This window comes from Sphaerodactylus townsendi, linkage group LG12 (assembly GCF_021028975.2).
Source record: "Sphaerodactylus townsendi isolate TG3544 linkage group LG12, MPM_Stown_v2.3, whole genome shotgun sequence".
NCBI classification, from domain to species: Eukaryota; Metazoa; Chordata; class Lepidosauria; order Squamata; family Sphaerodactylidae; genus Sphaerodactylus; species Sphaerodactylus townsendi.
In genome coordinates this window covers 38,777,765-38,790,324 of record NC_059436.1, presented here as the reverse complement: position 1 = coordinate 38,790,324, position 12,560 = coordinate 38,777,765, and the positions used below count along the sequence as shown (strand labels likewise).

Sequence of the window (12,560 nt, the reverse complement as noted above, 5' to 3'; positions counted from 1 at the left end):
AAGAGCCTGCTGGATCAGACCAGAGTCCATCTAGTCCAGCACTCTGCTACTCGCAGTGGCCCACCAGGTGCCTTTGGGAGCTCACCTGCAGGACGTGAACGCAATGGCCTTCTGCTGCTGCTGCTGCTGCTGCTCCCGAGCACCTGGTCTGCTAAGGCATTTGCAATCTCAGATCAAGGGGGATCAAGATTGGTAGCCAGAGATTGACTTCATAAATCTGTCCAAGCCCCTTTTAAAGATATCCAGGTTAGTGGCCATCCCCACCTCCTGTGGCAGCATATTCCAAACACCAATCACGTGTTGCGTGAAAACCTCTAAAGAAGGAGACTCCACCACCCTCCGAGGGAGTGCATTCCACAGTCGAACAGCCCTGACAGTCAGGAAGTTTCCCCTGATGTTTAGGTGGAATCTCTTTTTCTTTCACCTTGAACCAGAGGTGGGATCCAGCAGGTTCTCACAGGTTCCCGAGAGTAGGTTACTAATTATTTATTGTGTTTGAGAGGGGTTACCTAATTGAGTGATTTTTGCCACGTGATTTTTTGCCTTAGAAGCATAAGAATATAAGAACATGGAACATAAGAAAGAGCCTGCTGGATCAGACCAGAGTCATCTAGTCCAGCACTCTGCTACTACTTGATGGCCCACCAGGTGCCTTTGAGACTCACCTGCAGGGCGTGAGCCTTGTGGCCTTCTGCTGCTGCTGCTGCTTGCTGCTCCCGAGCACCTGGTCTGCTAAGGCATTTGCAATCTCAGATCAAGGGGGATCAAGATTGGTAGCCAGAGATTGACTTCATAAATCTGTCCAAGCCCCTTTTAAAGATATCCAGGTTAGTGGCCATCCCCACCTCCTGTGGCAGCATATTCCAAACACCAATCACGTGTTGCGTGAAAACCTCTAAAGAAGGAGACTCCACCACCCTCCGAGGGAGTGCATTCCACAGTCGAACAGCCCTGACAGTCAGGAAGTTTCCCCTGATGTTTAGGTGGAATCTCTTTTTCTTTCACCTTGAACCAGAGGTGGGATCCAGCAGGTTCTCACAGGTTCCCGAGAGTAGGTTACTAATTATTTGTGTGTGCCGAGAGGGGGTTACTAATTGGTGATTTTGCCACGTGATTTTTGCCTTAGAACGCTGCCATACCATTTGTTTCCATTTAAAAGAAAAGCACCTTTGTAAAAAGATTCCCTGCTCTGCCACATGAGCTGTGGAGGCTTATTGTGCACTCCAACACATGCCAGCTGGGTGACCTTGGGCTAGTCACAGTTGTTCAGAGCTCTCTCAGCCCCACCTGCCTCACAGGGTGTTTGTTGTGAGGGGGAAAGGGCAAGGAGATTTTAAGCCCCTTTGAGTCTTTTTACAGGAGAAAAAGGGGGATAAAAATCCAAACTCTTCTTCTTCTTACATGTTAGAGAGCACGTACATGAGAAGGTATAAAGTCAACTTGTTTTTTTTTTGTTTCGGTGTAAGAAGAGTTCATTGACATCTTCATAAAGCAAGATATAGTGTGTATAGTTAGTACTGTAAATATGCAACAGAGCAGGACAGCATTTATTTGTTTTATTCCATGTAACCCCACCCGCTTTAAGTTAGTTAACTTTTATGTAAAGCAACTCAAAGTATCGCTGGCTCTCTTCTTCCACTGGATGCTGCTTCCACATCTCTGCTAAGTATCTCTTTTAATTGAATACCTTCACGTAGCCACTGCCATTGGGCAAGCAACACGGTGGGCTGCTGAGGGAACAAAGTGAATGTGCAGCCGGGCAAGTGGCCAGGGAGACATCAAAAAGGCCAGCAGAGCAGCCAGCAGAGATACTGAGGGGGCAAAGTTGCCAGGGGGCTCAGGTGAACCGATGCCATGGAATAGGCCTGATGGCTAGGGGAGTGAACAGGGAGCCACCCAAAAGACTTGGGGAGCAGGTAGCAGGTAATGAAGCCTGGGGGTGGGGGGTGGGGAAGGTGAGCTGCTGCAGAAGAGACCAGGCGAATGGGTGAGTGACTAGGGAGCTGCCAGAAAGGGCAGGGGGAGCATCCACCCAGAATCACAGAATCACAAAATTACAGAAAGGCACCTATATTGTTTTTCACAAGAGGTAAATCGTGTGCTTTTTCATGTTAAACATTTAGCCTGTGATGTGAAATATTTCAGTAATTTGTGGCCAAAGAGGCCAAAGTAGTAAAACTGGTGGGGAAAGAGAGTTGGCAAGCTGCTGCTGCAGACGAGGCCATGTGGCTGGGCAAGTTGCCAGGGAGCTGCTGAAAAGGCTAGGGGAGTAGCCAACCAAGCCGCCAAGGCATCATAGCTAGTAGAAGGGCAGCCAGCCACTATTGTGGAGGAGAGAGTGTTAATGAAACAGAAAGATAGAGCAAGGGGGCAAAAATGAAGGAGTAACAGTAGATGGACAGAAATGAAGAGAACATGTGGGGCAGTGAAAGAGAGAGGGAGACTGAGAGGAGTTGAGAGAGGGGAGGAATCAAAGGTGGAGGAATGGCATGGCTGTCTCCTAAAGCTTCTTGTGAGTCTCCGCTTGTGTCAGCTAACTCTTGAGACTAAATTGCAGCAGTAATGGATTTAAGGCTGGACTGGAGACCTTTTTTCAAGCCAATCAGACCAACAGAGGCCCTGTAGTGATCATGAATGAGCATGGAAACCAAAAGGTTCATCCAGAATTGGATCCTACCACTCCCTTCTACAGGTTTCATCCTATAACTACTTTCTTCCTCTGCTGGAGAAAATTTCCTATTAGATTTCACCAAAGAAATAAATTTAAGGGTATATTCCACAAGCAGTAGCCAAGAATCACAGAAAGGCACCTATATTGTTTTTCACAAGAGGTAAATCGTGTGCTTTTTCATGTTAAACATTTAGCCTGCGATGTGAAATATTTCAGTAATTTGTGGCACTGAATGTTAATGACTACCCCTTGGACTTCACAGATTTTGCTTTTTTGAAAAACACAGATACAATATAAATGGTGATTCAAATGACACAATAGAAGGTGCTATAGAAATTCTCCATTGTCATTTAGGTCAAGAAACAATACTTTATTAAGTTTCTCCGAAAATGAATTGGTGCTATCTTGTTTTTCTCCAGTTAGCCTTCCAAAAACACAGCAGTTATTAACCATTTCCTCCCTTCACAGCTCTCACTGCTGTTTAATTTCTAGTACACACAATCACCTTGGGTGCTTTACCAGAAAGTATCTAACCCTGTGATAAAAGATTGAACCTACACAAAGAATTTTAGGGTCACAAAAATCCAGCTCATGCCCAAAATCTACTTCCTTTCGTTTTGGCATGGCTTCCTGTCACGCCAACACTCAAGCGTTTACAGGCAAACATGGAGCTTCTTACTCCCTCTGATCCATCTACAATTTTTCACCATTCCCCTTATCCTCTCCATTGGTTTCTCTAGTGTACCACTTCCCCCTGCAATCACTGCCAGAGGGAACATAATTTGCCAGCACAATTAACATTCTTAAAAGGTGCACCAGACAACTGAAAATAGGTGAAACCTCTGGCAGATTGTTCTGAAGTAAAATAGTGTGCAGGTTGAACAAAATAATCCGGTTCATGTGACCTAGCCATACCAGGCACAGCCGGACTATGCATGCTGATACAGAAAGAAGAAATAAGAGTCATCATTGTGAGTGCCACATATTTTTGTCGATCCAGCTTGCTGTCTTCGTATTAAAATCGGATAGAAAATGCCCACAAGGAGAGATGTGAATGGGATTATTTTTCCAATTGAGCCCACTACAAAGCACAGGCGTTTCAGTAGCCAAGACTTATTAAAGATTGTTCTGCTCATCCCAGTAACACATGTCATTTATTTACAAAAGTCCTTCAAACACTGGAAAGACACAGAACCATGATGATCAGCATTTATAGAAGAAATGGATTCTTGCAGTTGACTTGGTCATCTTTGCATCTTGGTCATCTTTGCATCCCAAAATCAAACCACACCCATTCATTTCACTTCAGTTAAGCCAACTGGTAAATGTGGGTGACCGCTATACTCTATATGCTCAGTTATTCTTCTTCTGAACCTCCAGGAAAGCCTCATGTTGACTTAGTGGCTGCAACTCTCTGTATTTATTGATCAACCACTATCAGTGGCACCTGTTTGTTCTCCCTCACCTGTATCCTTCTCCATTCCACGAAATCTGTTGTAGAACTTGGCTGACGTTTCCAATTAATGGCACACTGTACCTCCAGAGAGTTGTGTCCTTAATTAGAAGGTGTCTAGAAATATTTTCTTGAAGGGGAGTCCGGCAATGATAGACCAAGGCAACATCCATTGGAATATATATGCTGACCCCATCGGCCTGGAGAACCGAGTGGACCGATGTCTGAATCACTTTCTTTGGATCAACAATCATCTTCCGAGGATTAACTATGTTCTTACGATCAGGTTCCCGGAGGACATGCTGTAGTATGTTCACCCCAGGTACTGCATTCCAAGAAGAAGTGTTGAATCTATAACTGGGGGTGAAGACAGTTTTAGGGAATATGTGGTTTTCAAAAAGGAAAACGCCAGTTCCAGGATGTTGCCCTTGGAGGTTCTGCATCATGGTTTTCCAGTCTTTGTATTTCCCTGGTAAAATAATTTCATCCATGTCGTTCAGCAGTACATAACTGCTCTTGTACATGTTGCGATAGACACAGTCGTTCAAGGCTGTGATTTGCCCATAGTAGCCAATATCTTTGGGATCCATTGAATGATGCCAATAAGAAGAAACACTGAGGTAGGAATCAATGGGCCAGGGGATTATCTCAACAGTCCCTTCTGCAACATAAAAATCCAGCACTTTTTCCATCAGTGGACTACAGCTGTTCTTGTAGATCACCACTCTGTCCACTCCAAGGATCTTATACATCTCCATGCTCTGCACAAACTGCAGGACATTATTGTATTCTCCAAACATAGCAGAGATGCAAACCGTGAAATCCACAAGGGAACTTTCAGGATCACGGTTTCTTATTTCAAATAATGGCAGCTGGTCAATATCTCCTGTAGGAGACCAATGTATTGACACATAACGTGGTTCCCAGTCTTCTGGTTCCAGGCATTCCAAGTCCGTGGCAGCATAAGGGAAGTCAAATCTATCAGAGTGGACATTTATTTCAGCCTTGGAGATGTATATTTCACCCTTGGATGGGTGGCAGAACCAGCAGTAAAGTTCCTTAACTTCTGTGTGGTGGACTATTGAAATCACGCGTGTCATTTTGTTCTTCCTGTTGTCAAAGTATGGAGCAATGATGAAGGTTCGGTTGCCTTTTAAGGGTGTGATGGTATTACGGGCAGGAATTCCGCTGCAGAACTTGGCTGCTGGTATGGATATGGAAAAGAGTTTTGTTCTCTGGAGGTAGGAAAGAGTCATTATTGAAATGCAGGTAGCAATGCAAACAGCAACCACAAGGTATGATTTTTTCCACAACATCTCAGGCTTGCAGTTGGCTTCGTGGCAGAATATTTGGCAGTTACTTTGCAACTGGAAAAGAAAAAAAATACAATGGAGTATTTAATGTCATTGAATCTGACGGCACTATGGGTGGTCTTACATACACTCTTTTTTATTTTTAAAAAGTTCATGATTGAAAACCCTGAGCTCTTTGGAAGAAAGACAAAAGTGTGATCGATAATAAACAGAATTCTGATCAGAAAAAACATCGATGTCTTCCCCAGGGCTTTCTGCTCCAAGCTCAATGCCTTTCAGAAGTAGGGGTTTTTTTGTACTACTCCACAGAATCATGACACATTTGTGCATCTCCAGGAATTTCCCCTACTTTTCTCCAGTCTTTCTCAGACCAGATTGTACTAAAGCTGGAAAAGTCATTGTGTGAGGGGTAAATTTGGATTTTGCTGCTCAGGTGGCAGCCATTCCCCCCTCCTCCCCGCCATCATTATATCAATAGACCATTGTGATAATAGGTCAGATTGTCAACCTGCAAATGGGGTCTGGAGATGTCCTGTTTTTACAATTGATCTCCAGATGAGAGAGTTCAGTTTCCCTGGAGAAAACGGATGCTTTTGAGGTTGGACTATATGGCATGATATTCTACTGAAGTCTCGTTCTTCTCCAAGCTCCACTCCCCAAAATTTCAGGATTTCCCAGCTGGCTGCTCTAGGTGCTCTAGGTTATAGAGATACAAGGAAAGGGTGTATCTCTGCTAGGGAAGGGACTAAATTACTTTTAAACAATTGAAACCTGCTGCACCTATTATCGATGTAATGGTAAATCGCTATAACCAGTGGTGGGATTCAGCAGGTTCATGCCACTTTGGCAGAACCGGTTGTGAAAATGGCCTAGTGAAGGAGGTGGCTACTTCGAAGGAATTGGAGGAAACCACAAAATCCCATCCCTGTGTGGAAGACCCCATTTCTGGCATATGAAGAAAGGTATTTGTTACATTGTCAGGTGGGGACAGCCACAGATATACTGGTATGGGAAAAGTTGTGTGTGAAGAGGCCTCATCATCTCAGCCCAGGCAGTTGGAAGGTAAGTGAACCTCGGATAAGGTAGAAAGTCTCAGCAGACCTCAAAAAATTAGGTACAAATATATGATAAACTCAAGAAAGCACAGAACACAGCTGGAAGTGATGTTGGGTGGGGAAGGGTTGTGCAGACTTTTATAGTCAAATCCAGATGTTGTTTGAAATGGCTTGTGAGAACAGCAGGCTCCACTCTGGCATATTTGCCCATGCCACCAGTTTCAGGGGCATCAATGCCAGTGGAGAGAGCAAACATGCCAGTGGGCGGATGCCGTACTGCTCTGCAGTGCCCAAACCCAGAAGGGCCCACTGCCCCAAAGCTGTACTGGTGTAGGAGAGAACGGCAACGCAGCAGGGGGTGGGCCAAGGCATTCTTGGAAGTGGAGCCAACTTTAGTCAGCTTCCTCTGGGATTTCAGCCCGAGAATGCCACCCTTGCCAGCTGCGAACTTGCACCACCACAAAGTGTGGCATAAATCTTTTTTTCTCCAGTGGGGCTATTCGGATGGCAGGAGGTTTCTTGTTTTTGCCTCCTTTCTGTGCCACCCAAAACCCTTTGGAGGTGGCCTAGAAGTGCTTTCACGGTGACATTCCCAGCTGCTGCAGAGCTTTCACCCACATCTGGATTGGGTTGTTAGGAAACAAAAAAAGATGCAGGACATAGCATAGTAGTAACCAGGTTTGGAAGCTTTTATCTGGGTATCATGGTCCAGGGAAGCTAAGGAGCAGAATGTGTATGCATCAATGTGCCATCCTGAACTAACCAATGAAATGAATATGGATTTGAAGTAGTGATTATATAGTGCCAAATTTCCTCCAGGGTTGATGCAGGCAAGTGAGCAGCAGAGAGTGGCAATACTACAGGTGGAAGGAGAAATAGGAGCAGGCCTCCCCATGGTGTGAACCAGACAGGTGGAAACAGCTGTGTTATAAGGGACTGGGAGGGCAAGATCACACCCCACACACACATACTCACACAAGTCTCATGGGTTACCTGCTTGCCATTTTATATTTCTCTGCACCTTGGGAATAAATAGATGGCTTGTACAGGTGGCACTCGGAGAACCACTGAGGTGTGCTTAAGTCCTCCCCTCCCCTGTGAATCCAGTGTCAGGAAAAGGAGCACTTTTTATACCTGCTCAATTGCATCCCGGGATACAGCCCATTTTAAATCGTTACTGGCAGCTGCTGAGAACCATCCATACACTCAGCCCTGGTCTACCTTTTGAGGTCAATTACATAAGAAAGTGACATTCTCTTGGATTTCTATGAACACGGCAAGCAAGCCATCTGTCAACAAATAGTTATTAAATAATGACCCCTTTCAAAAATGTGTTGTTCTGTCACATTTACTCAGATTAATTCAAGTATTATCTGTACCTGCCTCAAACTATAAGCCCTGGCTGGCAACTTACCTGCAGGATATCTGGCTTCTGGACCTAAGGTGACTTCATTGGATGAAAGTGGAGACCTGTGGACACCCAACAGCCCGATTCAGTTGTCATACTCTCCTCCTGAAGCATCAAGATGCATCTAGATGGCAGCAGAGAGAACGCTGAATGACCAGCATTTCTTTTGTTTGAACAGGAGGAAAAAAAACAGATGCTATAGCCAGTTTATGGAATATCTTCTTGCACAAAGCAGATACGGAGATCACAAACGTATGTGCAGGGAAGCCATCAGATCCGAGGAGGAGAGTGTCCCAGAGGGAAAATTGCCCAACTTACTCCTGTACCTTTAACAGGGACTTAATCTGCATATATCAGCAATGGGCGCATTTCAGAGCACGGAGAACAAAACAGGAATATCCACAGACCTCTGTGTTTGAAACTGCTATTAAACGCACAGAAACGGGAGGGCCTTTGCCAGAAAATGGCAGTTCTACATATGACATTGTACTAAAGCGACACCGTTATTGTAACACACACATCCAGCCCACGTCAGGGGTTTCCCAGAGTTTTGTTCTGGAAGGCGCTGCAGAATTGTCAAAGCCAAACTCTGCGAAGCAGATTCTAAACAGCCAACGTGCAAATGACACAACAGCCAGCCCACCTCCCCCCACTCACCACATTTAGCTCCTGCAGAAACAGGCAGGCTTTCCAGCAAAAGTTGGACACCTCTCACTTTGGAAACTTCAGCGAGGAGAAGCCCGTGAGCCAGCTGCTTTTGAAACATCAGATAATTGGTTTTGCACAATTGCCTTGCAGATGCCGAGCCCTGCAGAGCTACTAATTAAGCCTGTGCTTCACACTGCCCTGAAGCTGAGCAGCTCAGAACTACTTTAACCCTTTCCCCGTCCTTTGTGTACTGGAAAGGGACTTAATAGCTAATGCACTAGTACTGTATGTGCACTAGCATCTTGAAATGGACACACTTCCCGGTAAATTTCTCAGCCACTCACCTCCTCTCCAGAAAGCAAGACTTCGCTTCAGAAGCAGATAAACACCAGCAACTAAAAGCACTGTAGTGGAATGCGTGAAGCTATTTGGGGCTAATGAATCCCGGCAGACAAGTTTTCACAGGCAGAACTCAGCCGATCCTTCAAACAGATAGGAGGATGGAAAGAGCATAGGGGCTCTTCCTTGAAGGGGCGGCTGCTGCCAGGAATCTTTTTTCTCCTGGGCTGACAGAGCCTGGAGGAAGAAGAGAAGGATGGCACTTACAAACAGACTGCATTACAGGGATAGGTGGCAAGCTTTCCTAATCATACTTAGAAGTCAACAGAAGTCTTGTAACACTAAAAAGAGGCTTGCAATGCTAAAAACTATCAAGGTTTTGCTTCAGCACCAAGTTTCAAGAACCAGAATAAAATCAAGTTCTTCTTGAAAACTAAAGGCAAAGATAAAGGCTCTTTTGAAAGTCTTTTGAAAGCAAGCAGCTGATCATTATTGACACAGAGGGTGACATCACATCCTGATGTTTACTAGGCAGACTGTTTAGGGCAGGGGTAGGGAACCTGCGGCTCTCCAGATGTTCAGGAACTACAATTCCCATCAGCCCTGCCAGCATGGCCAATTGGCCATGCTGACAGGGGCTGATGGGAATTGTAGTTCCTGAACATCTGGAGAGCCGCAGGTTCCCTACCCCTGGTTTAGGGGGATGGTTTCCTGTGGCCTTCCCCAGTTGTCTAGGTACTCATTTCACTGGAAGCATAGAAAGCCACGTCAACCTTGAGCTGGCTCCCTGAAACTAACTTCCATTGGGATCAAGCTGAGGCCTTGTGTGCAGAGCTTTTGACTGCAGTATTGCAGCTTACCACTGTGCGCCATGGGGCTGCTAAACCATCACGTTTTTGCTATGAACCAAGATAGGTACACTGTGACCAGAGGCGTAGCAAGGGGGGAAAGCGCCCAATGCGCTGGTGCATCCTCCGCCCCCGCCCCGCCCCGGAATGCTCCCGGAACACCCCTGCCCTGCCCCAGAATGCCACACCATGCCCCCGGAATGCCCCTGGAACGCCCTCGCCACACCCCCACAGGGGCGCGCACCCGGTGTGTCGTGCACCCCCCATTCCCTTGGAGCTATGCCTCTGCCTGTGACATTTTTACCCAAGTGGTCCCTGAGGAGCAAGACTACAACAAAATGGCCTTAAGCAAATGCTTGTTGGCGATGACAAGACAGACAGACAGACAGACAGACAGACAGACAGACAGACAGACAGACAGACAGACAGACAGACAGACAGACAGACAGACAGACAGAAAGAAACTGGATAGTCTTATTGTAAATCCACACACATCGGATTCCTTGATTTAAAACAACACAGTTGGTGGGGAAGTATGAACTCAGAAATTGTAAAGTATCCCTGATTTCAAGGCAAGTTGGAATACAGCTGGCTGGCAGACAAATGCCTCCTTCCAGAAGTCAGTTCCTTCTTATCAATTTTTGACATTATCTTACTACAAGAGACCTGGTTCGATAGTGGCATAACTATATAATGCAGGCTATATCAGTTTTTCTAGGGAGGCTCAAAATGGGGAGAATAGGGGAGGCCAAGAGGAGGGATAGGCTGCTTTAAATTGTCTGAATATCTCCAAATTGGAAGTAGTAGTTTCATCTGAACTAATCTTAGCTATTTCAATGCAACCGGTTGATTTTGCTCTCATAGGAACATCAATTTACATTCCTCCAACTCAATGCCAAGAAGTGTTGGTGTCTTATTGGTCTCTCCTCTTGGAAACCTACGATGATTTGACTCACTGATTTCCTAACTTTCCAATCCTTCATTGTGGGTGATCTCAATTTCAGAATTGGCTGGGATGATGAGCATTCAAAAAGTGCTTAGGTGGTGAACCAGAAGAAACCATCTCCCCGTACTTGTATAACAGATTTTCAAAAGACAGGACAGTTAATGCTGAGAGCCCCAAATTGTTTGACTTCTCTATGCAACCAGGGCTGATAATTCTGAATGGCTACGAAGGAACAGATGGAAAATGTGATTGTACTTTCTTGGTTATAAGAAGGCTAGCCTGATCAATTACTTTATCATAGCAGCAGATCATGTCAATCTAGTGGAAAAAGTCAAGGTAGAAGAATATATACCGTGTTTCCCCGAAAATAAGACAGGGTCTTATATTAATTTTTGCACCAAAAGATGCATTAGGGCTTGTTTTCGGGGTCGGGCTTATTTTAGGGGAAATATACAATTCATTAAGGCGGGCTCTCGGCAGCCCCGTTGCTTCCCCATCACGTGTGATGCAAGCTGCATCCTCATTGGCAGGGAGCACCCTGCTGGATCACACCATCCTGATCTGTAACTACCGGGAGGGCTTATTTTTGGAGTAGGGCTGATATTTTAAGCCTCCTCCCAAAATCCTGAAAAATCATGATAGGGCTTATTTTTGGGGTAGGGCTTATTATCGTGGAAACACGGTAGGAGGAGATCATCTCCCAATCTCTTTCAGTCACCTGTGTCCCAAGCATATAATTCCACGACCTGATAATCAGATAACTAATTTCAAGTCAACTAATTGTTTCTGGTCACTCTGCCATCCTACACAGATTTTCCTCCAAAATCTCGGCCTTGCTAAAATAACTATGCAAATGAGCAATGCATGACATGGCTGATAACGCAGCCAAGTGACTAGTGAAAATTGCCTAGAATTTATTTTCCATTCATTTTTGATGAAAGCAGCACTGTTGATGAAGCCGATCGTGGTAGAGGAAATTGAGGCAGTGGCGGTGGGTAGTTATTTATCACGCTGTTTTTTCTTCCTTGGTTCCAGGAGCTCGTGGTACAAGGTTCTCAATTTCCCTGCTTTGTCTTCACGGAACCCCTTAAAGAGGTTGACTGGTACCAAGTTGCCAAGTAGTTGAGTAAGAATTTGAACTCATGGTTCCCCAGCTGCTTTTGAAGTATCTTGAGCACTACACTGGCTTGTAGCAATGAACTCTTTCAATGACCGTAAAATAGATGGGAGGGTATGTGTTCAAGTAAGCCATGTAGTTAAGGGGCAGAGAATATCATGGGGGTGGAGAGGAATGAGGTATGTGTGTACCTTCGCTGGTGAGAAATCCGAATGGTGTCATCTCAGTTCTGGAAAGGAATTTGCTTCCGTAACATAAATCATTGCACTGTTCTGCCGGAAGTTAGTGAAATCTGAATGTAGGGATCAACAGTAGTATCTGTTAAAAGCCTGTCTGTTTCCACAAGAACCTTTCATACAGGTTTTGCCAATGTAACCTGGAGACAGACTATGACAAACTGTTTTCTGAGGGAGAAGCTGAGGAAAAGCACTGAAAGGTTTCCTTATTTTCAGGAAAAGGATCAACAATTTCCACATCCTTCTGCTCTAGTATAGCAATGACTGGTGCTGTGAGTCAGAGTTTTCAGTAATATTACATGACTTGTTCAGCACTGCCAACGTTTCAGAGGATACTGTCATTATTTAAATCCCACCCTGAAAGGGGTTAATTGGCACATTTTGCTACATGCAGAGAAATTTTCTCTCCTATTGATGAAGCTCTGCCAAAGCTCGATGCAGATTACAACATGCACAGGCTTTGTGGCAGATTTGCCACTTGAATTTGAAAAGTGCTGAGAATGGATTTTCTGGTCTTTTTGTTTTG

The 12,560-nt window shown here is 45.1% G+C and overlaps 1 protein-coding gene across 4 annotated transcripts; it reads right to left on the bottom strand.

Moving 5' to 3' along the window:
* Positions 1-3,026: 3,026 nt before the first annotated feature.
* LOC125441469 lies at positions 3,027-8,953 on the bottom strand. 4 transcript variants are annotated; one of them, XM_048512075.1, is made up of 3 exons: positions 8,893-8,953; positions 7,907-8,063; positions 3,027-5,491 (listed from the first exon to the last, which is right to left on the bottom strand). In XM_048512075.1, the coding sequence occupies exon 3, from the start codon at positions 5,438-5,440 to the stop codon at positions 4,133-4,135; it is 1,308 nt and encodes a 435-aa protein (XP_048368032.1). In that variant the 5' UTR covers positions 5,441-5,491; positions 7,907-8,063; positions 8,893-8,953; the 3' UTR covers positions 3,027-4,132. The 4 variants fall into 4 exon arrangements, with proteins under 4 accessions (XP_048368032.1, XP_048368033.1, XP_048368034.1 ...); XM_048512076.1 differs by having other exon boundaries at positions 7,907-8,024; positions 8,893-8,951; XM_048512077.1 differs by lacking the exon at positions 8,893-8,953 and adding an exon at positions 8,558-8,667 and having other exon boundaries at positions 7,907-8,024.
* Positions 8,954-12,560: the final 3,607 nt, after the last annotated feature.

Excerpts from the sequence above, each read along its gene's own strand:
- LOC125441469 (XM_048512075.1), bottom strand. The coding sequence starts at position 5,440 with ATGTTGTGGAAAAAATCATACCTTGTGGTTGCTGTTTGCATTGCTACC.